Source organism: Suncus etruscus, chromosome 16 (assembly GCF_024139225.1).
Source record: "Suncus etruscus isolate mSunEtr1 chromosome 16, mSunEtr1.pri.cur, whole genome shotgun sequence".
Lineage (NCBI taxonomy): Eukaryota > Metazoa > Chordata > Mammalia > Eulipotyphla > Soricidae > Suncus > Suncus etruscus.
This window is the reverse complement of record NC_064863.1, coordinates 43533374-43561189: the sequence shown is the minus strand read 5'-3', so window position 1 is coordinate 43561189 and position 27816 is coordinate 43533374. Positions and strand designations below refer to the sequence as shown.

Below are 27816 nucleotides of genomic sequence, written 5' to 3'. Positions count from 1 at the left end.
CCCAGACCAGCAGGTAGCCCCAGATACAAGCATATCATCTCAGAGAGCAGGTGAAATGATAAAAGAAGGTGATGTGGGCTCTGGGACCAATGTGAAGAAGGGTTTTGCCTACCCTTGGAGGGAAAGGGGAATATTTTACCTGTCGAGAAGATGAAAGCTGGGCCCGGAGAGATAGCACAGCGGTGTTTGCCTTGCAAGCAGCCGATCCAGGACCTAAGGTGGTTGGTTCGATCCCGGTGTCCCATATGGTCCCCCGTGCCTGCCAGGAGCTATTTCTGAGCAGACAGCCAGGAGTAACCCCTGAGCACTGCCGGGTGTGGCCCAAAAACAAAACAAAACAAAACAAAAAAAAAAAGAAGATGAAAGCTTCTATTAAATGGAGTCAGATATGCAGAGGAACAGGAAGTACATTAGCCTTGTAAGGGTGGGGATACTGGCAGGGTTCAAGAGAGTTAGTGGTCAGAGATTGTTGGTAGAGGCCTTTGGATTGGCCCTCATATTGCCTTCTAATTAGAGGTCTCTCAATTGGTTCCTTTGGTTTTCCTATTAAAAAGATGTTTCCCCATTGCTTCCTCATCTGGCTTTTCCCCCTCCCCTTGGAAGTGGGCTTTGCTCATTCCAAAAAAGGCTACTCAGGCAGCCTGGAAGAGGAGCTGCCATCTAGGCTCATGGTTCCACGAGTGGCTGATTTGGGGGAGAACAGCTTGCGATGTGAGTTTCTGGCCTGCTATACCTTCCCAACTGTGTGTGGATTATTTCCTGCATTGTAATTACTGCTGGACCTTTGTCTCTTGTCCTACCCAGACAGAGGGCATGGGAATCCCTCTCCCTCTCTGGGGATTATGGAATGCACAATTTGCCATTCAATAAGAGATCAAGCTGGTGAGAGAGATGGGTACCATGCTATATACTAATACGGGATCTCCAGGTTCTCTATCGAATTAGACCTGTGCCTTGCACTATTAACAACAATAAGATTAGCAAATAGCAGTGATAGTAAGAAATTTATTGAGATCATACTCAAGGATATCTTTTGTGAATTAAGTTCCAGTATCCTTCTGGAAAATAGCTTCCAAAATCCAATTGATTTTCCAGCCAAAGCTGGCCAATTATTTTGGGGGGGGGTGGTTTGGGGGTCACACATGGTGGCACTCAGAGGTAACTTCTTGCTCTGTGCTCAGAAATAATTACTTTTATTTAGGAGACCATATGGGATCCTGGGTATTGAACTCGGATACTGCATGCAAAGCAAATATCCTACCCTCTTGTTATCGCTCCAGCTCCAGGCCAATCTTTTTAGTGTTGCTCTGAAATGCTATTATTTTACCTCCATGAAAATAAAATGCCATTAAAATTGTACAACCCTGGCTAAATGACTCAATGCCTCTTCAATGGGGGAGTAATCTATGAAATGGGAATGACAGGGTTCTCATGAGAATGTACCCAACTGAAACATGTAAAGCCTTTAGTTTGCATTATGGCTTGCAATTACTGTTCTCACTTTCAACAGCCTCATTATAAAGTTTAAGAAATGGGGACTGGAGCAGTGACACAAGCGGTAGGGCATCTGCCTTGCACGTACTAACCTAGGACGGGCCGTGGTTCGATCCCCTGTCATCCCCTATGGTCCCCCAAGCCAGGAATGATTTCTGAGCACATAGCCAGGGGTAAACCCTGAGCGTCACAGTGTGTGGCCCAAAAATTCAAAAACAAAAAAAAAGTTTAAGGAATAAGAGCTGGAGCAATAGCACAAAAAGTAGGGTAGCTTGCCTTACACTCCCCAGCATCCCATATGGTTCCCTGAGCCCACCAGGAGTAATTTCTGAGGGCAGAGCCTGGGTAATCCCTGAGCACCTCCAGGTGTATCCCTCCAAAAAAAAAAAAAAAAAAAAAAAACTTTAAAAAAGGAGTTTAGGAAATAGAATAACATCACCACTTTGGCATTTTATAGTTGCAGGTGGGGACTATTCACTTGGATCTGAGCCTAATAGCTCCGTGTGTGGGCCTATTGCTGCAGCACTATTACATGGTATTGGGGATCACCAGGGTCACCTCAGGGGGCTCAAAGACCTCTAGGGTTATACATATCCTGAGGTTCCCTGGGAGCCATGCAGTACTGAGGCTCTAACTTGGGGCCTAGTGCTTGTAAGCCATGTGCCCAAGCCCTTGGAGCTGACTCCCTGTCCCAGTTTATTTTCAAAGGTGCAGGGGAGAAACAGGGTCTAGGTTTCCATAAGCATTGATGCCAGGGGTACCATTCATTTCATAATCATAATCAATATAACCATACCCATTGGACCTATGTTGTGCTCTGAGAGATCTCAGGAAGTAGAGAGATCAGCGGAAAGTAGTCCAAAGATGATGGAAAAGACAAAGTGGATGAAGCAGTGAGAAAAGGGTGGTGACAGACACCAAGGAACTAGTGTTTGAGTAGAACAGGGTGATAAGAGTAGATGGGGGGGGCTGCCTTGATCAACCGCCAGCTTTCTGGTCTAAACTGTGGGGGAGAGAGGGGGGTAGCTGAGGAAGACAAGGATCAGGATCCACTCGGATTATTGTGGCATCTTCCTGAATATGTGTCTCCAACTTTCTTAGGAGAAAATAAACAGCATTTTAGGAGAGCGATTTTCTTTCTTATAAAGTAAGTCTCTTCCTCTCTCCCTCTTAGGAATGTAAATAACTGGGATTGACTGTGAGCACTTAGGCCAGAAGCCATGGATTTAAATATGATTTTTGGACACACATGCTTGAACATGTAATGGCACCATCATGCATGTACATGCACCTGTGTTAAGATACACACACTCTACCCCATCAGCTGCTCCCTCCACACCACTTCCAGGTCTGCCCTGTTTGAGGGGCACAATTCATCAGAGGCCTCACCTGTCACTTGGCTCACCACCTTCTTGGTGCTTCCTCTTTCATGGTAAATCATTTAGAACATTTATCTTCCATGCTAGCCAACAGCAACTACAAAAATATACACAGACTCACATGTGAATACACTTATATCTGATCACCTGTTTGCCTTGCGGCCAGAAACTGGGAGGTGGGACAAGACCCACCCCTGTTGTACAGTGCAACAGCAGTCAGACATATGTGCTGTGTGCTCTGATATGCTCCTATTTAACATTGGAAGGGCCAACCATGGCAGGACTCAGGGTTTACTTCTGGCTCTGTGCACAGAGATCAATCCTGGTGGGGCTTGGACGACCATATGGGATGCTGAAGATGCTGAAGATTGAATTTGGATTGGCTGTGTGCAAGGCAAGAATCCTGCTCTCTCTACTATTGCTCCAACCTCAGACTGGCTTCCATTTAAACATGAGATATTGTCAAAAGTGCTCATCTTCCAGCCACAGCTTCTGAGTTGCTGCCTTTTTCTTTCTTTACTCCTTCTTTCCTTCCTTCCTTCCTTCCTTCCTTCCTTCCTTCCTTTCTTCCTTCCTTCCTTCCTCCCTTCTTCCCTCCTTCTCTCTCTCTCTTTCTTTCTTTCTTTCTTTCTTTCTTTCTTTCTTTCTCTCTCTCTCTCTTTCTTTCTTTCTCTCTCTCTCTCTCTCTCTTTCTTTCTCTCTCTCTCTTTCTTTCTTTCTTTCTTTCTTTCTTTCTTTCTTTCTTTCTTTCTTTCTTTCTTTCTTTCTTTATTTCTTTCTTTCTTTCTTTCTTTCTTTCTTTCTTTCTTTCTTTCTTTCTTTCTTTCTTTCTTTCTTTCTGGGGGGAATGGGGAGGGAACCAAGAAGTGTTCAGGGCTTTCTTCTGGTTCTACACTCAGGGATCACTCTTGTTGAGCTCAGGGGACCATCTGAAGTGCTGTGTTTTGGACCCAGGTTGGCTGCATGCAAGGCAAGCATTTAATTCACTGTACTATTGCACCAGTCCCTGGTGTATTTTTCTAAGAATGACTTTATTTGTTGATTATTTTTCAGGGGAGCCTCCAAAGCAGTGCTCAGGAGGTCTGGAGGCCTCACTTATAATACTCAACCATTTGAGCCATTTGAGTTCAGGGCAATGGACAGAAGATGCAGTGCTGCCTCAAGCCCCACAGTGCTAGGTATAATTGGGTTACCTCAGCAGGACTGGCTGCTTTTAGGACCACAGTACTGAGAGGGGGTTGGAGGAGTGAAAATGTAGTGAAAGAATTAAACCTCATGCACCTTCACCATTGTATTATCAGCCCCTTGTAAGAATAAGTTTTGTGCTCAACCTTTCAAGCATCCAGGATCTGCTGTTTCTGGCCTGCTGAAGGCCAGCTGTCTGGGCCTGACACAAAGTAGCTGTGTCTACAGGAGAACAGAGAGGACACTTAGGCATGATCTGTAGGAGCTGGAGATATAGTACAGTGGGTAGGGCATTTGCCTTGCATGATGCAAACCCAGATTTGACCACAAGCACCTTATATGGTCATCTGAGCCTCACCAGGAGTGATCTCTGAATACAGAGCCAGGGATAAGCCCTGAGAACTGCTGGGTGTCTCCTCCCCCTCCCATCTAAAAAGGAGAAAGAAATAAACTACTGGATACTGAAAGTTTTGTGCTGGTTTTGAAAAGATAGCTGGTACTTCCCAGTTTTTTCTCTGTTCATTCATGCCATGGGACCACTGTACATTTCTCATGAAATTGTTGTATATTCTCAGTTTCCAAGATTATAAATAAAATGTTGGCGGGAGACTAGAAACCCCTGCAGTTAAATATAAGCCAAATATTTACATCTAACTTAAAAAGTAATTACTGCAGGGATTTGGCTAAAGCTCTATGGAATTAGGAAGCAATTTGGCACTGATGGGGTGAGTCTGGGAAGGTAGAGGGACACACTCACCAGCAGGATCGGGGTGTTGGCTTTAGAGAGCCAGAGTGTGGTTCTGAGACCTGGCCCCAGGGAAACATTAGAACCCACAAACTGGGAGATTTCAAGACTAGTCAGCAGGGGCCGGAGTGATAGCATAGCCAGCCAGTAGGGCATTTGCCTCGCACATGGTCGACCCATGTTTGATCCCTGGCATCGCATAGGGTTCCTCCAGCCTGCCAGGAGTGATTTCTGAGCACAGAGCCAGGAGCAGTGTCTGAGTGCTGCTGGAGTGACTCAAAACCAACCAACCAAAAACAGACTAATCAGCAGCAGCAGCAGCTGTATGTGATATGTCAATGTGTTTATGTGTGGGCCTCAGAGGTACAGCGAATGGAATCACCTCTCTACAGCAAGAATAGCAGAAGTTAAGACATATTACAGGGTTTAGAATTCCTATGTCCGAAGTTCAGGGCTGCCCTTAGTTAGGTGTTCTGCTTTGGAAAATGACTTAACTTCTCAGTGCTTGCTTGTCCTAATCTGTATAGAAGTAGAAGATACTACTGTGCTTGCCTTGTATAAGGCCAGCCCAGGGTCAGTCCCCTAAACTGTGCTGGATGTAATCTAAATCCCACCCTCAAAGCACATCAGTACTGTGCTGGATGTAATCTAAATCCCACCCTCAAAGCACATCAGTATTTAGAGGGCTTTGGAGGGTCCTAGCTCAGAAATAGAAGAAGCCAGGGTGGGAGTAGACAGTGAGAGTCGGGCGGCGGGGATGGGTGGGCCCCGGGTCCCGGCTGCAGGGTTGGGTCTCAGCCCCCAGCAGCGGCTTTTCCTTCTCGAGCCCCTTCCAGCCGCGGGCTCGACTTGACCTTTGACCTTTGACCCGGGCCCCGACCCGCCCCGGCCTCCCGGGCTCGACCCTGCCTGCAAGCCTGCCTGCCTGCCTGCCTGCCTTCCAGGGGGCCCCTTGCACCGAGCCTCGCTCGAGGCGCCTCCCCATACGCGCCTTCGAATGCACTTGGGGCCCGGGCCCCGCGGGGGGTCCCCCTTGGCCGTTAACCCCCCTTGGCGGTTACCGGGGCCGGGACTCGGCACCCTTGGGCCCCGGGGCGGCAGGGCTGGTTGAACCCGGCCGGCCCCGACGAAGCGGGGGTTGGCGGCCCTCCAGCCTCCCTCCTCTGTGCGTGCCCTTGAAACAAAAAAAAAAGGAGCATTTCTCCCGGTGGCTGCGGCCTGCAAGGTGGCAGGGCTGAGGTTGCAGAGGCGCTTGGATTGGGGGGTGACGAAGGCCCCAAATAACTGCGGGCCGCTAGGGTGGGGGGGGACAGAGGCTGGGTCAGTCCTCCCCTCCCCGTCTTTGCCTCGTGGGCCCAGGGACTGAGCCAGGGATAGAGAGCTCCTTCCTGGCCGCGGACGCCACTCCGCCTGCACTGGAGGAGCCAGCTACCTCTCCGAGTTCTGTGCCCGTGCCAGATGCATCACTGTAAGTGATACCGCTCCCCTGAGCCAGACCCATACCTGAGCTACCGATGGAAGAGAAGGAGAGCTTACAGTCGGGAGCACGAAGGGAGCCTCTACCCTGGAGATCTCCGTCCAGGAGCCATGACCGCCTACCCTACCAGAAGAGATACCGAGAGCGCCGTGACAGTGACATGTACCGGTGTGAAGAGGGGAGCCCTTCCTTCCAAGTGGACCTGGACCGCTATGGATCCTCGCGTTCCCACCATGGACGGAGGTTACAGAAGAGGGAGCCATACCGACCTCGCAAGCACCACAAGCGCCGCACCAGGTCATGTAGCAGCGCCTCCTCGAGAAGCCAACAGAGCAGTAAGCGCAGCAGCAGCCCGAGTGTGGAAGATGACGAGAAGGGCCACCTGGTGTGCCGGATCGGCGATTGGCTCCAAGAGCGATATGAGATCGTGGGGAACCTGGGTGAAGGCACCTTTGGCAAGGTGGTGGAGTGCTTGGACCATGCCAGAGGGAAGTCTCAGGTGGCCCTGAAGATCATCCGGAATGTGGGCAAATACCGAGAAGCTGCCCTACTAGAAATCAATGTTCTCAAAAAAAATCAAGGAGATAGATAAAGAGAACAAGTTCCTATGTGTCTTGATGTCTGACTGGTTCGACTTCCACGGACACATGTGCATCGCCTTTGAGCTCTTGGGCAAGAATACCTTTGAATTCCTGAAGGAGAATAACTTCCAGCCTTACCCACTTCCACACGTCCGGCACATGGCCTACCAGCTCTGCCACGCCCTCAGATTTCTACATGAGAATCAACTGACCCACACAAACTTGAAGCCAGAAAACATCTTGTTTGTGAATTCTGAATTTGAAACCCTCTACAACGAGCACAAGAGCTGTGAAGAGAAGTCGGTGAAGAACACCAGCATCCGAGTGGCTGACTTTGGCAGTGCTACCTTTGACCATGAGCATCACACGACCATTGTTGCAACCCGCCACTATCGCCCACCTGAGGTGATCCTTGAGCTGGGCTGGGCACAGCCCTGTGATGTTTGGAGCATTGGCTGCATTCTCTTTGAGTACTACCGGGGCTTCACACTCTTTCAGGCTCATGAAAACCGAGAGCATTTGGTGATGATGGAGAAGATCCTAGGACCCATCCCATCACACATGATCCGCCGTACCAGGAAGCAGAAATATTTCTACAAAGGGGGCCTGGTTTGGGATGAGAACAGCTCTGACGGCCGCTATGTGAAGAACTGCAAACCTCTAAAGAGTTACATGCTCCAAGACTCCCTGGAGCACGTGCAGCTGTTTGACCTGATGAGGAGGATGTTAGAGTTTGACCCTGCTCAGCGCATCACATTGGCAGAGGCTTTGCTACACCCCTTCTTTGCCGGCCTGACCCCAGAGGAGCGGTCCTTCCACACCAGCTGCAATCCAAGCAGATGACAGATGCAGGAGGCCCCCCGCACGAGCAGACCGAGAGCAGGACTGGGCTGCCCGGCCCTTTTCTCCCACCTCCACCACTGGGCCCTAGGGCCAGAGCCACCCAATGAACAGTGCAATGTGAAGGCAGGCAGGGGACTCGATGCCCAGCTGCCAGAAAGCACAGATTTGACCCATGCTCTTTATATGTTGTAAAGTTATAATAAAGTGTTTCTTACTGTTTAAAAAAAAAAAAAAAAAAGAAGCCAGGGTTTGTGAGGGCAATGTATAAGAGAGCCAACTCCACCATAGAGAATCAGAAAATAAATTCATGGCAGAAAGCTAATATGTGCAGGAACACATCTTTTTGAAGTTGGTTGAAGTAATAGGAAATAGACATGGATGAACCATGAAGAGATTATACTAAGTGAAGTGAACCAGTTGCATGCAAAAGTACAAATGCAAAAGGACACTTGCATCTATTTGACAGCAGAATCCAATTCACAGTGACAGGAAGTAGAATGGCAGTTGCCAGGGCATGAAGGGAAGGGAAAAGAGAGAAGTATTATTTTAACAATGTGAAGCCATTCCCATTTGCTCAATGAAAGCCTGCTGGAGAGGGAGAACACCCTAAATTTTAACACTGTACACTTAAAAGTGGTTGGAGGGGCTGAAGAGATACTATAGCAGGTAAGGTGATTGCCTTGTAAATAGCCAACCTGAGTCCAAACCTTGGCATCTCAAATCATCTCCCAAGCAGTGCCAGGAGTAATTTCTATACACAGAGCCAAAAGTAAGCACTGAACACCACTGGGTGTGGCCCAAAACAAAACAAAAAGGTGGCTAGAGATAATATGGCAGGTAGGCTGCTTTCCTTGTACACACACAGCCAACCTAGGTTTGATTCTTGGCATCCCATATATTTCCCTAAGCACCACCAGTAGTATGACTCTTGAGTAAAGAGCTAAAAGTAAACCCTGAGCACTGTTGGGTGTGGCCAAAAAAGTGGTTAGAGCAGTCAATTGCATAATGCATAAATTTTATCACAATGCTTTTAAAATAAAGGAAATTTCTATGAAATAAGGACTATAGTTAATCATCAGTATTGGGTCATTCCAAGAAACAGGTGGATCATGCTAGTTTGTAAGAAGACAACCTACATACTAGTAGGACCTAGGTTCAGAGGTATAAGAGAAATTTAACGATTAGTTTCCATCTCTTTGTGAATTTAATGCATATTTTAAAACCCAGATGCAGGAGATAGGAAGAACTAAAGAAAAAAACTGCTTTGGCTAGTGGGAGGGACAGTTGAGATTGCTGGAGAGGTCATATTGTGCCTGGAAGCGGCGGTTGGACATGTGTTTCAAAGGTAAAGTGGTATGGATGAACAGGACTTAGGGAATCAGGAGATTGGTCACGGTGACTGGTGAACAGTACCCATTGACACAGCTGGAAAGTGGTTCTGGTCACCAGTTGCTTTTGTATTTATGCCAATTCTACTTTGCACATGGGTAAGAGAAACAAAACAAAACAGACTGGGACCAGAGTGATAGTACAGTGAGTGGGCACTTGCCTTGCATGTAGCTGACCTGGGTTTGATCCCCAGCATTCCATATAGTCCCCTAAGCCCACCAGGAGTAATTCCTGAGTGCAGAGCAAGGAGTTACCCCTGAACACTGCCAAGTGTGCTCCTACCCAAAAAAAAAAAAAAAAAAAAAAAACAGGCAAAAACAAAACATTGATAGTTGAGGGTGTTTACAATTCCAGGTCAGGGCTGACCCTGAATCCTTGTATCTTTCCTTGAAATGAAGCAAAATAGTAAAATTAGAATTGATAATAAGGGAGCTGGGCACAATGCCCAGAATCCCTGTGATCTGATGGGCCTGAATGGCTTTTAGTTGCTAAGTTTGTCAAGACTCAACAGTCTAGAGCTGATACTATAAATCATATGTCCCATTAAAATAAGATAGGCCCTTTTTGTTTTTTGTTTTATTCTGTTTTGTTGAGGGGGGGCACACTTGGCTGCAGTCAGGACTTACTCCGAGCTCTGCACTCAGGGATTATTCCTGGTGGAGCATCGGGAACATAAAAGGTGCCAAGGATCAAATCCAGATAGGCAACATGCAAGTCAAGTGCCCAGCCCACTGTACTATACTAATCTTGCTACAGATCAGCCATTTTTAATTCTTCTCCCTAAAAAGTCTAGATGATATATAGTAGAGCCAAATTCAGCAATTTGGATTTATACCTGGTAAACTCAGTATTTAGCAATCCTTACAAATTGTTGTTATTTCTGATTTTTTGTTTGGGTTTTTGTTGTTTGCTTGTGGGCCATTCCTGGCAGTGGTATGGTGTCACTTCTGGTTCTATGCTCAAGCATTACTCCTGGTGGGCTCTCAGAATCATATAAAATCTGGGATTGAACCCAGGCCAGCTGTGTGCAAGGCAAATACCTTACCCTCTGTACTATACCAGCCCCTATTTCTGTTGGGGGTGTGCATTTGTGAGAGGTTACATGCAGATGCTTAGGGCTAGTCCAAGCTCAGTACTCTAAGGTGTTTCCTGGAAGTTTTGAGGTAGCCATGTGGTGTAAGGGGAGGAACTTGACTCTCACATGCAGCTATGTTGTTTTGATATCCATAAATAAGAAGCAGCATTGCTATAAAGTAGCAGGCAAAGAAATTGGATTGGTAGTTGGTGTGAGAAGTGATAAAGGAAGGAATACAATGATGGTCATCTGTCCGTAACTCTAAAAGGATGAAACTCCTTCTGTGACAACTTGTGAACCTAAAGAATTTTCTGAGATTATTGGGTACAGCAGCAGGTGCCAGGGGGTACAAAAGAGCAACATGGATACATACTGTTCTACTTTACTGGGTGCCACTTTGTGTTGGCAGGACCCACACCTACATGCATGTCTACAGTTTGAACATCTGAAACTGGGCATGTCCAAAGGCTGCCCAGAGAATATTAGAAGCTCGAAGCCAGGAGGCTGCAGGTGAAGGTATGAACAGGGTGCTGGAGACTTGTACACCATGAACCTGGGCTGACAGAGGCAAAGTAAAGTGAGTGACATTCGGCAACAAGAGGGAAAGAAGGCCTTAGGGTTAGGCCCAAAGAGACCAAGGGACTTGGGCTGAGGCAGGAAACCAGTAAATAATGTCTGTGCTGTAGATAAAGAAATCTTTAAATATCAGATTGATGTTTATGAAATGTTTTTATGCTTTATGCTATGATAGGTGTCAGTAGGAAACCCTCATGATGTTAGGTCTTTCTGGAGCACTTCATTGGTGGACATATTCCCCAGAGAACTCTTAGGAAAGGCAATGTCAGCATCAGGCTGCAGAAATGGTCAGGAAGGGGCCAGAGAGATAGCATAATGGTAGGGCATTTGCCTTGCACATGGCCAACCCAGGACAGACAGTGGTTCGAATCCCTGCATCCCATATGGTCCCCTGTGCCTGCCAGGAGCAATTTCTGAGCACTAAGTCAGAAATTGAACACTGCCGGTGTGACCCAAAAAACAAACAAACAGTCAGGAAATCATAAGCTTGAAATGTTTTTATATTCTCTAGTGACCTCCAACAGACAGAAAAACTATCAGATATATTTTGAACTGATGGGTGCAATATGGAATAAATGGCAGCAATGTGCACATTTGTGTGTGAGCTTTTTTTTAAATTAATGCAACTATTAGACTACCCACAGAATGGGAGAAACTATTCACCCAAAACCCATCTGATAAGGGACTAATATCCAAGATATACAGAACTTAGCAAGAAAAAAAATATCTAACCCCATCAATAGAAAGGGGAGAAGAAATGAACAGATATTTCCTCAAAGAGGATATACAAATGGTTAAAAGGCACATGAAAAAATGTTCCACATCACTAATCATTAGGGAGATGCAAATCAAAACAACAATGAGGTATCCTCTTACACCACTGAGACTGGCACACACCACAAGAACAAGAACGACCAGTGCTTGGATGTAGGGAGAAAGAACTCTCATTCACTGCTGGTGGGAATGCCGTCTAGTCCAGCCCTTCTGGAGAACAAAATGGATATTCTTCAAAAAGCTGGAAATTGAGCTCCCATGTGATCCAACAATACTACTTCTAGGGATATAATCTAAGAACACAAAACACAATATAAAATGCCCTCAGGATCCCTATGTTTATTGTAGCACTATTTACAATAGCCAGAATCTGGAAACAACCCAGGTACCCAACAACAGATGAGTGGCTAAAGAAACTGTGGTACATTTACACAATGGAATACTCTACAGCTATTAGGAAAAATGAAGTCATAAAAATTTTCCTATACATGGATGGACATGGAGACATGCTGGGTAAAATGAGCCAGAGAGAGGGGGACAGACATGGAATAGTCTCAATCATTTGTGGGATATAAGAAAAATTAAAGTACAGCTAGAGCACTGACCACAATGACGACTACCATGACAGTGATAGTGAGGGAGAGAGGCAGAGTTTACTTCTATACAATTTGATTTCTGTAACACAGGCTAAAAAAATATTAGAGTAATTTAAAAAAATAATGCAACTATTTACCATATATTCTCTCTTTGAGGTCAAGACCCCTGTACTTAATGTCATCTTTTTATTATTCATATCTTCTTCGAGGTTTTGTTCATTGTAGCATATGATCAAAGCTAATACTGTATTTTAAAGATACACTGTTAACACACTTTTATTTTAAATGCTTATCTGGGATCTCCCTCTCTTCTTGACCCATCATCAGAGGCATTGTTTTAGATGGAAGTTGAGGTGAAATGATCTGAGGCTCCCTTCTGACTCTCTCGATCCATGGTTCTATGACACACACCCCTTCCAAATCTCCCAAAGTCAATATTCTTTTTGCAGTATGAGTTGGGTTATAGTAGTGCATATTGTCTTCAAATTGCAAATCAATATTATTTAGCTGCCCCATTTGTTCCATGAAACAAAAATGTCAGCCACTTAAGTAGTAACTCTTACAGACCATGCTAGGATCATGGAGGGGGCATGACCAGGGTGAGGGTGGATCACTAGAAAAGGCATTGGTTGGAGCTGGAATGGTGGTGTTTGCCTTGCACACGACTAACCTAGGACTGACTGCAGTTGGATCACCTGGCATCCTATATGGTCTCCCAAACCAGGAGCTATTTCTGAGGGCATAGCCAGGAGTAACCCCTGAGCATCACCGGGTGTGGCCCAAAAAGCAAAAAAAAAAGGGCATTGGTTTTAAGAAGACATAAAGATTCCTAGTAAAATGTACTTCTTAAATATTTTGAATTTTACAAACTTACTGGCCAAAGTCACTAGTATTATTTTCTCACTTAGGGTAGAAGTGTTTACTCTTGGCCCCATTACTAGTGTGGTGCTCAGTGTCAATTTTGGGCTTGGTGCTCAAGAAACATAAAATATGAAGTACAAATCCAGGGCTCCCACATGTAGAGGATGCACTTCAACCCTTCAAGCTATCTCCCCAGCCCCAACTAGCTTTTAACACTGGATTAGATCAGACCTGGTGATAGGCTGCAAGCAAATTCTTGTGCCTTCAATTTTTCCAGAACCTAAATAACTAACAGTGTGCAAGGGGGAAAATAGTCTGAGCTACTTAGAATCTTTATGTGATACACAGATAAAAATAATTTCTCTGTACCAATTAACTGAAAATTCCTCAACTATAACAACTTGGAAGTTTTCCATTTCTAAAACTGGTGCCCAGAATTGGCTTTAGGGAAAAATGAGTTGGCTTTATTTAATCCACTGCTAAGCTTTTTATTGGCAATAATTCAATAAGACCTTTTGTATTCCTTTCTTCCAATTAATCACAAGAGAATAGTGTAATTTTTGTTAAAGTAATTTCTTTATTTAAGCACCATGATTACAAACTTGTTTGTAATTGGGTTTCAGCCAAAAATATGCCCAACCCAATTCAACAGCACAACTTTGCCACCACCAATGTCCCCCATTTTCCTCTTCCCTACTTTCTGCCTGTCTTTCAGACAGGCATTCTCTCTCTGTCTCTGTGTCTCTTTATCTCTGTCTCTGTCTCTGTCTCTCTCTCTCTTTCTCTCTCTCTCTCTCTCTCTCTCTCTCTCTCTCTCTCTCTCTCTCTCTCTCTCTCTCTCTCTCTCTCTCTCTCTCTCTCTCTCTCTCTCTCTCTGTGTCTCTCTCTCTCATTTTCATGATAGTTGTTAGTGAAGTTATTTCCCTAACTGCACTTACCATTCATTGTAGTAAGCTTCATATCATGGACTGGTCTTTCATGGGCTGGTCTTTTTGGTCCTTATCTCTATTGTGTCTAGATATTATTAATATACTGTCTTTTATACTTCTTAAATCCCACAGATGGGTGAGACTATTCTGTGTTTATCTCTTTAACTCTGTCTTATTTCACTCAATATAATAGTCTCTATATTCATCCATGTATAGAAAATTTTCGTGACTTCATTTTTTCTAACTGCTGTGTAGTATTCTATTGTGTAGATGTACCACAATTTCTGTAGCCACTCATCTGTTTTTGGGCATCTGGCTTGTTTCCAGATTTTGGAGAAGAGTGTAATTTTAAAAGAACAAATATAAGACTAATCCTTCATTCCCATGTTTAATATTATGGATTTCCTGATTTCCATGTAGCTAATTACCCATTTAGATAACTGTACAAAGTGTGACTAAAGTGCCATAGTTATTGCTTCCTGTCCAGCTTAGGACAGAACATAACATTTCTCGTACTACCCCTATGTTTATTCAAAAACTCTCTGAAGGGAAGAGCAGAGACAGACTGCCAGTCCATGTTTTCTACCAAAAATGCACATCTCAGAGTAATGGACATTTTTCTCTTCCTGGGAAAGTGAAACAAGTAATCATGATTAGAAGAAAGAGAATGTGAGTCATGGGATGAAGAGACTTCTGAACACTCTTGAATTTCTACCTCAGAAGTAGCTTTATCTCAGCTAGGGAAATCAGGAGTGGGGTACTATCATCCAAGACTAGAGAATCGTCCGGTCTAGGTGATGGGAAATAGAAGACATTTTAGGACCTGCCTCTAAGAAATGGGAAAGAAATCAGTTCCAGAAGTTTTGCAGATTCTTAATGCACAAGAACCAAGTGTGTGAAAGCTTGTTTACAAAAGTAGGCTGAGTGATCAAAATATTCCCCTTCTCCTCTGACTTCATGTGGCACCACTCTTAATCACAGTAAAAATGATGTGAGGAAGTTTAACCAGAAAGTCTAATCAGAAAATAGAAAAACTCAAATGATCTTTATTGTAGTCTCACTTGTATTTTTTAATGACTAAAAATTTCTTGTAATAACTTATAAACAAAATATGTTTATTCTTTTTAATAGAGGGTAAAGTGCCTTGATAGGCAAGAGAAGAATTTTAGGTTGCAACATAGTCAACCCCATATTTGGTACTATTTAGATTGTTCTTTTTGTTTTTGGTTTTTATTGGGTTTTTTGTTGTGTTTTTTTTTTTTGGGGGGGGTGTCACACCTGGCATCGCTCGGGGGTTACTCCTGGCTCTGTGCTCAGAAATCGCCCCTAGCAGGCACAGGGGACCATATGGGATGCAGGGATTCTAACCACTGACCTTCTGCATGCAAGGCAAACACCTTACCTCCATGCTATCTCTCTGGCCCCAGATTGTTCTTTTTGTTGTTGTTGTTGTTTATTTGTTTTGGAGACCCACCTGGCAGTGCTCTAGGGTTACTCCTGACTCTGTGCTCAGAGTCGCTCCAGGAAGACTTGGAGACCATATGGGATGCCAGGAATCAAATCTGGGTCTGTCCTCTGTTGTCCATATGCAAGGCAAACACTCTACCTCTGTGCTATCACTCCAGCCCCAACTACTTAGATTTTTCTTTGGAGACCACATCCAGCAATACTAAGTGCTTACTCATAGCTCTTTGCTCAAGGGCATTCCTGGCCATGCTTGGGGAGCCATATGTGTTGCCAGGTATCAACCCAGGTTAATTGCATGCAGGACAAGTGCTGTGTCCATTATACTATCTTTCCAGTACTGTATTTTATTTATTTATTTATTTATTTATTTATTTATTTATTTATTTATTGGTTTTTGGGCCACACCCAGTGATGCTCAGGCATTACTCCTGGCTATGTGCTCAGAAATCACTTCTGATTTGAGGGACCATATGGGACACCAGGGGATTGAACCCAGGTTTGTCCAGGGTCAGCCACATGCAAGGCAAACACCCTACCACTGTACTGTCGCTCCAGCCCCTTCAGCACTGGATTTTAACAAAATCATTGTGGGCCTGTGTTGCCCTCAAGAAGTAGAAAGAACACAATCACTAACTTTGGAACCTTATTTTACTTTATTTTATTTTGGTTTGGGGCTACACCTGGTGGCGCTCAGGGATTACTTCTGGCAGGCTTGGGATACCATATGGGATGTCAGAGATCAAACCCACGTCAGCTGTGTGCAAGGTAAATGCCCTACCTGCTGTGCTATTCTCTGTCACTAACCTTAGAACTTTTAAGTGAATGTTGAGTCCTCAGATCTTCTTTCTCCCTTGGGAAAAATTATTTTAGCATACTTGGAAAAAAATTTTTTTAAATAATCAAGGTTCACAAAGACCTGCTTTGTGAAAAATAATGCATAGACTCTTCTAAGTGAAAGGGATTCTTTTCAAATTCTGTTATCTGAAAGTCAGGCTGAGGTGGACAACCACTAATGAAAGGAATGGGAGAACGAGGCAAGAATGTATGCCTTTTCACCCCTTCTTTACTCTCTCTTAGCACAATGTAGTTCCTCTGGATTGGTTTCATCACAGTCTTTTTTTGTGTGTGTGGTATTTGGGTCACACCCGGCAGTGCTCAGGGGTTATTCCTGGCTCCAGGCTCAAAAATTGCTCCTGGCAGGTACGGGGGACCATATGGGACACCAGGATTCTAACCGATGACCTCCTGCATGACAGGCAAACGCCTTACCTCCATGCTATCTCTCTGACCCATTCATCACAGTCTTATACAGCTTTCATTTTAAAATGTCACTTAAACCAGAAGTAGGGGAGAGTCACTTTCAAAGCAAGTAGGCAAGAGACCTCTGCCTCTGCCTCTGACCTCTGCCTCACCACCCTCCAGCCCTGTTCATTGGTTTCCAACTGTCCTCTTTTACAAGGAAATGCCACCAACTCTGAACTGGCCATATAGGGAAAGTCATTTCTGCTCAGTAAAATTAAAAACCTATCAGTCAGTGGCCTACAAAGTGCCAGGAGTGAAAAGTATTTCCATTCCTCAGAATCTCTAGAAGGAAATTCCAGCCAAAGATTAGGACTTCTACTCAGCACTGTGACTGAGCATACTCTGCTGCCAAGCCCACATGCACAACCCTCACCTCTCCCCTGGAACGGGGCAGGTATAGACTTAACTGTGATTTCAGACCCTGTCTTACCCAACCCCTAACAGAGAGGTCAGGGGAGTACCATACCAGCATATCCTTCAAATATCATTTTCTTAAATCTCAGTGCAGGAGAATTCATCCCCCTTTCAGGCTTCTTTGCTTTCCATCATGGAACCACCTCCTCCCAACTCAGAAGTGCAAACAGTGCCATCCTCCTCCTCTTTCCGTTGACACCAGTGTTCTCTCATTCTGTGCCGCCTCCTCTCTTTTCCTTCCCTCCCTCCTCTTGTGCTCTCCCCTCCAGCCTGTTGTCACTTTCTGTGAATGTCCCTGGTTCCAGTATTGCTGTTCCATTGAGTCAGGCCATAAATTCTTGTCAGTGATTATGACCTACCAATTCCCTTCTCATCAAAACAAACCAGAGTGTGCTGGAGAGATAGTACAGTGGTTAGGGGTCTTGCCTGGATTTGATCCCTGGCATCCCAGATGGTCCTTGGAGTCCCACCAGAGTGATCCCTACACACAGCTGGGTGTGATACCACTGAAACTCAAAGAAACCAGAGACTATCTGGTTATACACCCTATATACATGTTGGGCCCCTTTCTAAAACATCTCCTCTCTATCAGTATCCCTTTATTTTAGAGGTTATCAGTGCCTCTAAAATATAAAGTTCTGGGGCCAGAGAGATAGCATGGAGGAAGAGCGTTTGCCTTCCAAGCATAAGTATGGTGGTTCAAATCCCAGCATCCATATGGTCCCCCAAGCCTGCTGGGGGTAACCCCTGAGCAAAGCTGGGTGTGACCCAAAAACCAAAAATAAATAAATAAATAAAATATAAATTCCTTATTCCTCAGCTTTGTTTTCACATCTGTCCTTTGATCTAGCAATCCCCTGGCCCTAATATTTGGCTGCCCTTTTGCCGACATCAATTGGCAAGGCTGGCATCCCACTATTCTTCGCACATATCCCTTTCTGCCTCCAGGTTGCAGCTCATTAACATGACTTGCTTTAAAGAGAACAAAACCCAAATAAGTTGACATTTAGTAGAAAGTTCCATGTTCAGAGATTTGTCCTCAGGTTTAGATCACTTTCTTCTGCCTCCAGTTTCTTCTCTGTTGACTTCACTCCCATCTCACCCCTTTCCATGGGGCAGTGAAGATGCCTGTGGAGGTGAGAGCACAAGATCTGGATGCAGGAGCCCCAGGTTCCATTCCCAGCACCACTTGGTTACCAAGAACAACCCCTGAAGCACCAGGTTGAGTCCTCAAATCAAAAAGAAAAGAAAACCAAAATCTCCTAGTTGCTCCAGGATTACATCCTCTGAGCAAGCAACCAGGAAGAAAAAGATCTCTCTCTCTCTCTCTCTCTCTCTCTCTCTCTCTCTCTCTCTCTCTCTCTCTCTCTCTCTCTCTCTCTCTCTCTCTCTCTCACACACACACACACACACACACACAATCCTCAGTCTCATTGGTTCATTGGGCTGCTATGGGTCATGTACAGGTTCTGAACCCTCTCAGTGAATGTAGAGATTGGTTGTTTTTGTTAATAGGTCAAGTTCAGCCCCACTTGAGTTACAAGAGCTGTTTAACACTGTTGGCTAATGCTTGAATGTGGTTTAATACAAATGGTCAGTGTGTTCAGGAAAATCAGGGCACTATTATCAAAAGATGGCCATTTCTCTCTATGCAAAAATGCTCTGCCAAGTTTCCCCAGTCTTTCTTTCAAGATCCAACCAGCCCAGGGTGGGCAGATTGTACTTACAACTTTATCCCGAACTTCCTCATAACTATTTTCTGGAAAATTCCAAGTCTCCAAAACTAGGTACTAACATCCTTGAAAACCACATCTCATCTTTAAGTCTGGGTCATCCTCATTGCTCTGGGATTGAGCTTCATACAGCAAAGCCTCAGAATCTGTTCTGGTGGGCAATTTGTGCTAACTCCAATGATTGTCAGAGAGAGAGAGAGATGGGCTTCATGAGAAAAGCAGATGGGCCGATGTGTGGACATGTCAGCAGGGAGCCTCAGGCCTGGTGGCTGCATGATAGACGTCAGCATGTGACCACATTGGCGGGCAGGAGGAAGGCTGCAGCTGGAGGGAGGTCATGCCTGGCCAGCCAGAGGTAAGGATGCTGTTACCAGAGGGTATTTGTACCCCATCCTTTTGTCAGTGTCAACAGAAAAGGAACAAAATAAATACATTGAAAAGAAAATTGGGGAAGAAGGGAGGAGAGGTACGAGGGGTCCTTAAGAGAAAAAAAGTCATTAGGAGACAGTCAATGGTTAGGGTACTTACCTTGTATGCAGACAGCCTGGATTTGGTCCCCTAGAATCCCATATGGTCCCTGAGCCCCACTTGGAGTAAATACCTGAGCTCAGAGCCAAAAGTAAGCATTGAGCAGTGCTAAGTGTGGCCAGAAACTAAAATAAGAAAAATATTAAGAGCATGGTCAAGGGTGCCACTCTCACTTTTCTCAAAATACAAAGCTTTTTTGCTTTCAGGGTCTTTGCTTCCACCTGATTTTACCTAATTTCTTGCGTATTTGATCCAAATGTGAATCTCAGTTCAGAAACTTTCTCTCCCTCCCCCAAACTCTTTCCCTTTTCTCCCTCCCTCTCATCCCTCTTACCCTCCTTCCACTCTCCCCTGCCCTCCAGTCTCTCCTATCTCTCCCCTCATTCCTCCTCCTCCTTCTTTCTCTCTCCCTCCCTCCTCCCTTCTTTTTCTCATACTGTAGTGGTCCCCAGTCCAGTGACCTTCTTTCTCAGTAATGAGTTCCATATGTTTATTGACTTCTATTTGTAAAAGAACTTTAAGGAAACTATTTTAGTGAAGATCAGGCCGTTGTGTTTTTGCATTCCTTCTAAATGAAGAGGCATTTGTTTGGTATGTTTTAAACATTTTAGAGAAGGCAGAATTTGCCATTGACGTATGTGAAACAAGACCTTGGGTTGTAGAAAACTGATACAAGGAAGAAGTGCAAGAACTCTGGAGAATCAAAGCCTTCACCCTTGAGGCCTCTGTAACCAAGGGGACCCAGGGGCCTTATGAGAGAGCTGAGTGAGTGAGATTCAAAAATCACAGCTCCGGAGGTTTATGAACTGTAATGTGTGCATAATCTGCTACCTTCCTGTTACAAAGATTCCTGAACCTCTTCCCCATGGGAGTTTAATTTTGTAAAGTTCAGGTAGAGCCAGGAATTCACTTTTCAATCCCTTCTCTGGTGAGCAGGATACAAACACTTGGAAAACTACAAACCTAAGCCAACCTCCTGCTTGTTGAAACCTATAAACCTGCATACAAAAAAATCTCAGCCAGCAGCTGTGAGGGGGCCTGTGGGATATCACACTGCCCCCCTAGACTAAAAGTAGGACCTGTGTCCCCCTCACTCCTTCCCCAAAGCTTCTTCCCTCTACCTTGTGTAGTGGTTAGGAGATAGGAGTGGGGGAGGACACTTCCTTCTCTTTCATGCGACCAACTCCAGTTCCATCACCAGCACTGCATACAAGCTCCAGAATACTACTGGGGGCACTACTTAGTAAAGCTAGGAGTAGCCCCTGACCACTGCTAGGTGATCAGACACACTTCCCTTGTCCCCCATTGTATTGTTCAAGTCTTCTCAATAAATGGATATTGGCACTATTGATGGGAATGTGATGTGGTAGCAATGCACCCCGAAAACATAAACATTTACACTCCTGTAAACTAATGTGATCTCAGGGAATTAAAAAAAAATGTAGAGGGACAGGAGCAATAATATGGAGGGTAGAGCACTTTGCATGAAACCAACCTGGGTTCAATTGCAAGCACCCCATATGGTCCCCCCACCAGCAGTCATCCCTGAGCAACACTGGTTGAAGCCCAAAAACAAACCAAAAAAAGGGAAGAGTGTCTAAGAGCTATTGGAGATTACATTTGACAATGTATGTGAAGCACTTGGCCTAATGCCAACTGTATAATCAGTTCAAGTCAGCACTTAAATATTATTAGCAGCTTGTTGTCATTATTGTAGCAGATCCCAGGCTAAATTATTTTGGGGTTACTTTTGCCTATAGAGTTTGCTGTAGACTGCAAGTGTCTTTTGGGGTGGGTAGGCCCAGAATCTTAGAGGAGCAAGAACTGCTCCAAGAGAGATACCCCCTTTCCTTTGACTTGCAGTGCAGGTGTAGAACTTGCCTTTGCCTCCAGCTAATATAACCATCCATCATCTGCATCTCTGTGCTGGGCTGATTGTTGGAGGCAGGCTGATCTGTCCTAGAACAGGAATGATGGAACAAAAGTCAGTTTTGGGGGATTGGGGCTTGAAAACACAAACAGAGATAATGAGAATGTGATAAGCATCAAAGACATCTGTGCTGTAGACATTGTGTCCCTCACCTTCCTATTCTCAATGAAGAAGAGAAAGACCTGGGTGGAGACAGGGCTGGGATCAGAGTCTGGCAAGACCCTGACTAGAAACCAGCAGCCTCTGTGCAGTGCCATCCCCAAAAGGCTGCACAGCCCAGCCAGCTGTTCCTGTGTGAGGCCAAGTTCATAGCCTTGTTACCAAGACCAGAATCCAGTGTTGAGCAGGGGTCTATTCTTGCAGTCAGTGTCCATGTTCCTTCCCTTATCCTCCCTCCCCCAAGAGAGCCAGAATAACCTCTTTGAGCTGAAGAGAACAATATCGATACAATATGGGGAAAAAAAATGAACCAGGTTTTTTATTTTGTTTTGTTTTGTTTTCCCTCCATAGTTTCTTTTTTTTCTTTTTTTTTTTTTTTTTGGTTTTTTGGGCCACACCCGGCGGTGCTCAGGGGTTACTCCTGGCTGTCTGCTCAGAAATAGCTCCTGGCAGGCACGGGGGACCATATGGGACACCGGGATTCGAACCAACCACCTTTGGTCCTGGATCGGCTGCTTGCAAGGCAAACGCCGCTGTGCTATCTCTCCGGGCCCCCCTCCATAGTTTCTTCTGTACAAAGAGCTTGTGTTACAAGCAGGCCCTGGAGATGGCAACAGTCACACAACTGTCAAACTGTCAGGTTTATGCACAGATACCACCATTCACCTATTTGCTGAGGGCTTGGGGTTGTGTCTTATTTAGCACATGGGTATGTGTGTGTGTGTGGGAGTGACCCAAAACCCAGTACCCAACATTGGGAGTTGAAGTTTCCTCTTTGGGGATATTATAAGTTGAGATGGAGCTGAAGCAGACCAGCCCAGGGAGGATCCTTTTGCCAATATTGCCCCGGCACAACCTTTGCTTTCGGTTTCCTCTGTCCTAGGCTCTGGGGTGTGCCTGCCATTATCAAAGTCTTCTGCACCGCTGGGTACACCACGGTCTCCGAACTCCCCATCCCTATATACTTGGGGCCTCAGCTGGGATACTCAAGAAACAGCTTCTGTTCTCTGTTGTCAGCAGTGGGAAGCTACAGCAACTGCCAACACATTTTTTTTTTAACTCAGACCCCATACAGCATCTCACCTGCTGATTCTTTCAGCATTTCTCCCCAAGTGGCAGATGGTGACAGTGCTCTAGATTTGCTACTTTCCTATTCATCTGATGTTTCAACAGTCCACCAGGCTAATTGATATAAACAGAATTGCACATTTAGCATCCCAAGTTAGGTAGATTGGTATTCAGAGAATCCGTACTGGTCCCTTATTTTTCCCCCAGCCCTACTGGCAAATTCAGTGGTGTTCCTTTCTCTGAAAGAGCCACATATGTACTTGATGTCTACCTAGTTGCTGGAATGAGGGGGGGGGGGGGGATGTGACTGATCCCCTTACCTTTTCTCTTCTGTGACTCTATATTCCTAGGCTATTTGCTCTCCCCTAGACCCCCAACAATGACCTCGAAGATCTGGATTAGGAAGAAATGTCTGGTTTAGCCTTTGCTCATTCACCTTTAGGCAGCACTCCCAGAACATGGCTCCTAGACTGCATGATTCTTTGTGGGGATATGGTGTCTGGTTTCTCCTGCCCTGCTCCAGTCTTACTTCTGAGACTCCATCCTGGAAAATTGTCATCCATGCTACCCCACCTTATTGAACACATAGCCAGATCCATTGGGTTCTTTTTGTCTGGAACTGTAATAATCTTCATTGGGAGAGTGGAGAAAGACTACATTCTCAGGCTTTCAGAAAAGGCTCTTTTGCAGGAGATATAAACAGGTTGTAGATATAAGAAACAGAAGGGACATCCCCCAGGACCCAAATGGGTCCTGTAGCTGGTGATAAAGGGTCCAAGTCCTTGACCTTTGATAGGTACCACTCCCCTCTCCTTTGGTCTCCATAGCACTGTCCCTACCTGTCTCCATATGCTGCTAGGAGACAGTCATACTCCTACAACTTTGAACTCCTGAAAGTTGTCTTGGACTTCATCTGTGTTTAGAGCTCTGGCTGTGGGACAATTTATTTGCAGGCCTTTGTTAGGATGGACCATGGCTCCAGGGCCAGGAGGAAGATGGGGACCTAATAAAGCTTCTTTTACCCTCTAATCTGCAGCTCCAATCACAGTGGACTGTCCCAGCAGTAGGCTGTCCAGTTAATAGCATCAACCCCATTCTATCTTTGGTATTTTTTTTCTTTCCCCTACTCTTCCCCACTCTTCTGTCTTTGGAAAGTTCCTTCAGTTTGTTTTTAAATGACAAGTTAGGTTCATTGAACATAGTTTTGACTTGTGATATATGCAACTTCTGATTATTTAGTGGGGTATCGTCCCATCATAAGGTGTTGAATATCTATTATTTTGGTTTCTGTTTCAAATTGCTCAGTAGAATCTACTCGTAGTTATTTTATGCAGGCCCAGCAGCAGCATTATGGCAAAGAGAGAACTACTCTCAGTGGTATTTAGGGTAAGGTAAGACACTCCTGACTACGATCCTTGTCATTTACTCTTCTGTAGCTTAGTTCTTACAAAGAAAATACAGAAACAATAATAGCACCCGATGAGGGGATAGGACATTGTGAGGAGCCAGTAGTAAATAATACAAACAGGTGCTAGTCTGGAGCAATAGTAAAGTAGGTAGAACATTTGCCTTTCGTTCAGTCAATCTGGGTTTAATCTCTAGCATCCTATATGGTCCCCAAATTCTACCAGGAGTAATCCTGAACGAAGAGCCAGGAGTATCCTGAACATTTCCAAGAGTGGTCCAAGGAGGTGGGGGGAATCATACAGGTTTAACATAGCTCTATCACACTAGTATTCACTTCATAAGTATTAGCACCCAGAATAGTGGTTGTTTTGCTCAGGACCTAGTTTCTTACATTGCAATCCTAAATCTTGCAATGAAACTTAGCTAAATTGGTAGAAAGAAGGCAGAGGGTACAGGAAGAGAGTGATGCCAGTGTACATGCTGACTGAGAGCTCTGAGCAAAAGACAGTGCTAAACTCAGTGCTGCTGCAAGCATGACAAAGCTACATGAGATCAAAGAGCAGTGCCAGGACATAGCTGCCTAGCATGGAAGCCCTGGTCTTTCTTCTCAACAGAGCTGCCTAACTGGAGGAAAGGGGACCCTGGCTGAACCATGAAGGGAGGGGAAGTGAGGGGAGGAAAGATGCCAACAGATGGAGTAAGGACATTTCAAAAAGAAGGAATTGTGTGGGAGAAGAGCTGACGTCAGGAGCATGTCTGGTGAGGTTGGGGCCTAATGTTCTCTTTTGTGGATCTAAAGGATGGAGAACGGCAGCAGATGAAAGAAGAGGGTAGAGCCATGCAGATGGGAGCCAGCTCACTGGGGGAGGAGCAAACCCCTATTTTGTCCCTTCTCTGGCCTTAAACCATCCCTCCTCCTCTGCCCACTTCTTAGTCGGACACATACATCTGCACGCCCACCAGCCTCTGGAGCCTGTGTTTGTGCTCAGAGGACATGACAAGCTCCTGGGTTTCATTAATGCATTTCTTTGATACTGGTGCAGCTGTGTAAGCCATGGCTATTTTATTTATGTTTCTGCATGCTCTTCCTTTGTGACATTTGCTAGATTGCTTGTTCTGCTTTTTCCCCCCTGCTGATGGTAGAAATTTTTTCGAGCCTTCTATCTGGTAGCATGTGTGTACTAGTTTCAAGATTACGAAGTTGTTATTTTCCTCCAGTTTATGACCTACCAAACTGGGACAGGTAGGGCAAGGGAGAACAGGGTAGAGAGTGATTTTTGGCCTTTACACAGACAGGCAACAGTGTGTTACTTTCCTGCATCCTGTGTCTTCTGTCTTCATTTCAGACTCCCCTTCCCCCTTAATAATGCAGATACCTCTTTTGATCTACCAGGATTGTCACCATTAGTCTGTATAGTAAAGTATTGCTGAAGTAAAAAAATAATGCCCTTAAAATTTACGAACTTATTTTAATTAAGAACTTGTCTCTGAACTTGGAAGATGTCTCAATGGACTGGAGCACATTCTTTGGATGTAGAAGCCCTGGATTTGATCTCTGGTACTACATGATCTTCTGCACTCTCATGGAAGTGCCCCCTGAGTTGGGGATACCACTAGAGTTTTTCCAGATGTCTCCTAAAAACTGGAAAGAAGGAAGGTGTTTCTGCTGGGGTTTTAGCTCAGTGGTACAGCATGTAGCTCACATATACAAGGCACTGAGTTCGACCCAATATCACACACACAAAAGTTAAAGTTTCTTAAATCAGAAGAAAACAGAAATACTAGTAGTCTCTCTTGTATGTGGTCTATATGGAAACGAATCAAGAAAGAGACAATATTCAACCAAAACAAATACTTAGACTCTGACCAAAAAACTGAGGTTACCAAGCAGTAAGGAGGGGCTAGGATGAAAATGTTCAGAAGACTGTGGTCCAAGAAAATAGGCATTTTGACCTACATTTGGGCAGAGCATGGTAGCATTGTCCTGCCAAAACATGTAAACATTTATAGACTTGTCAACCAATGTTAACCTCAATAAAAAAAAATACAATGACATTTATAAAGGGCTTATTGCCTGCTTGTATTACACATTCAGTGACTCAGTAGCTGTTCACACATATTCTCAAAGACCCAGACTAATGGAGGCTCAGACAACTTAAAGCTACTAGAATAAAAGACCTCTAGAGACCGGATGGTAGAGAAAGAGAAGCTGAACTGTAAGGTTATTATGAGTTGCCTAAATTCCATGAATTTTACAGCTCTGTAAACCAAATCTAGTGACTTGGACCCCAAGGAAGGTTGGGAAAGGACACATGGACTTTAGGTGTGCAGATGATGCTTCTTATATAGTCTACCCTATCTCACCCATGATCCGCAGTGCTTATAAGACAGCATTTGATCATGAGTTACATCTCTCAGGCTGGGCAGGTGTTGCCTGTTTTCAGAGAGTTCCCAGTCTCACATGAGCTGATTCTCTCTCCTAGACCACTTCCACACTTTCATAGACCTTTCCCTTCTATGCCCCCTTTGTGCTCTGCATCTTTACTTCCATCCTTCCCTACTTCTCTCCCTACTGTTGAAATCACTACATCTTGAGAGTAGAAAAAGGAATTTAGGGTTTGAAAAATTATTGCTAATATTCAGAAGAAAAAGAAGGGAGAGAAAAATGGAGGAAAGGAGGGAAGCCCAGAAGGACTTCTCATAAACCAGACTCATCTATCATATGATTTTCCCTATGTAATGGGTACCCACAATAAATGCAACATTAATCATTCTTTTCTAACTCTTTATTTTTACTGTGTGCTCTATTTCCTCAGGTGGGAAAATGTCTAGTTTAGTAATTCCAGGTTGCCTGCCCTCCTTTTCCAGGGTCACATCTAAATTTTAGGGGCTACTAAGGAGGTGTTCCCTATTCTCCAAGGATTCCCTGTCCCTGAAGAACTTTGTTCCCCGGGACTTCACTGTCACTCCACACAGCCCTGTTGATTTGCTGTTTGGAAGGTCCCTTGGGCTCCACTCAACCTGCCCCTCCAACTCTCTCTCACATCTATGAGATCCAGAGATGCTTCCTGCTGCCTTGACTGAGGCTCAGGAAGAACCTTATACAGGCTTTTCTGTTCTGATTCTTCACAGCTCCATTCAAGAGACCATGTACCCTCTGTTCCATAACAATCTATTAAATGTGCTAAAGGTTTCTCTCTCCCTCACATCGCTCCCAAATCCAAAAGCCATTCTCATCATGGCTCTGCCTCCTCCAGTGTTCTGACCATGTCCAGGGCCCACCTTCTAGCCCTGAACCCCACTGGCAAAGAGAAAACAGTACTGGGTAACAGACAGGCTCTTCTGTGCATGTGTGTGAAATTCATTCTTTTTTTGTTTGTTTGCTTGGTTTTGGTGTGTGAACCACACCCAGCTAAATTCAGGGTTTTCTCCTGACTCTGGTGCTCGAGGCTCATTCCTGGTGGGCACTCAGGGTAACATATGCAATGCCAGGGGTCAAACCGAGGTAGACCACATGAAAACCAGTGTCTTAACCAACCCCTGTATTATCTCTCCTGCCTCTTCATTCAGAATTGAAAATAGAAAGCATAAATTTTAAATAAATTTTATATACACATCTCAGGATAATTTGTTGCTTTTGTCCCCAGATTTCTTCTCAGATTGAATTATTACTTTGTCCCCAATGTCAGCTGTTGGGTGAACAAGTTTGCTGAAGTGAGTAGCAACCCACCTCTTCCCAGGGGACATCACAGCTAAATACAGTAACTTCCGAAGTCAGACACCTTATCCTTTAGGGCACATGGTCCCTTAACACAGTAACTTCCAAGAAGCCACATTCAAGCCCACTTTCCCCTGACTGCCAATAGACATCTTTAGCAAGGTGGTGCCCCCTTTACTCACCTGG

The 27816-nt window shown here is 44.8% G+C and overlaps 2 protein-coding genes across 3 annotated transcripts in view; both read left to right on the top strand.

Annotated features, from left to right (window-relative positions):
- The window catches only part of SCFD2 (sec1 family domain containing 2), a 413047-nt gene that overhangs the window by 310628 nt on the left and 74603 nt on the right, over positions 1 to 27816 (top strand). The gene's annotated exons all lie outside the window — the stretch shown is intronic.
- On the top strand, positions 6262 to 7906 carry LOC126032459 (dual specificity protein kinase CLK3-like). Its single transcript, XM_049790154.1, is given in 3 exon segments — positions 6262 to 6355; positions 6358 to 6848; positions 6850 to 7906. Coding segments are annotated over 3 exon segments (1440 nt in total). The 3' UTR covers positions 7705 to 7906.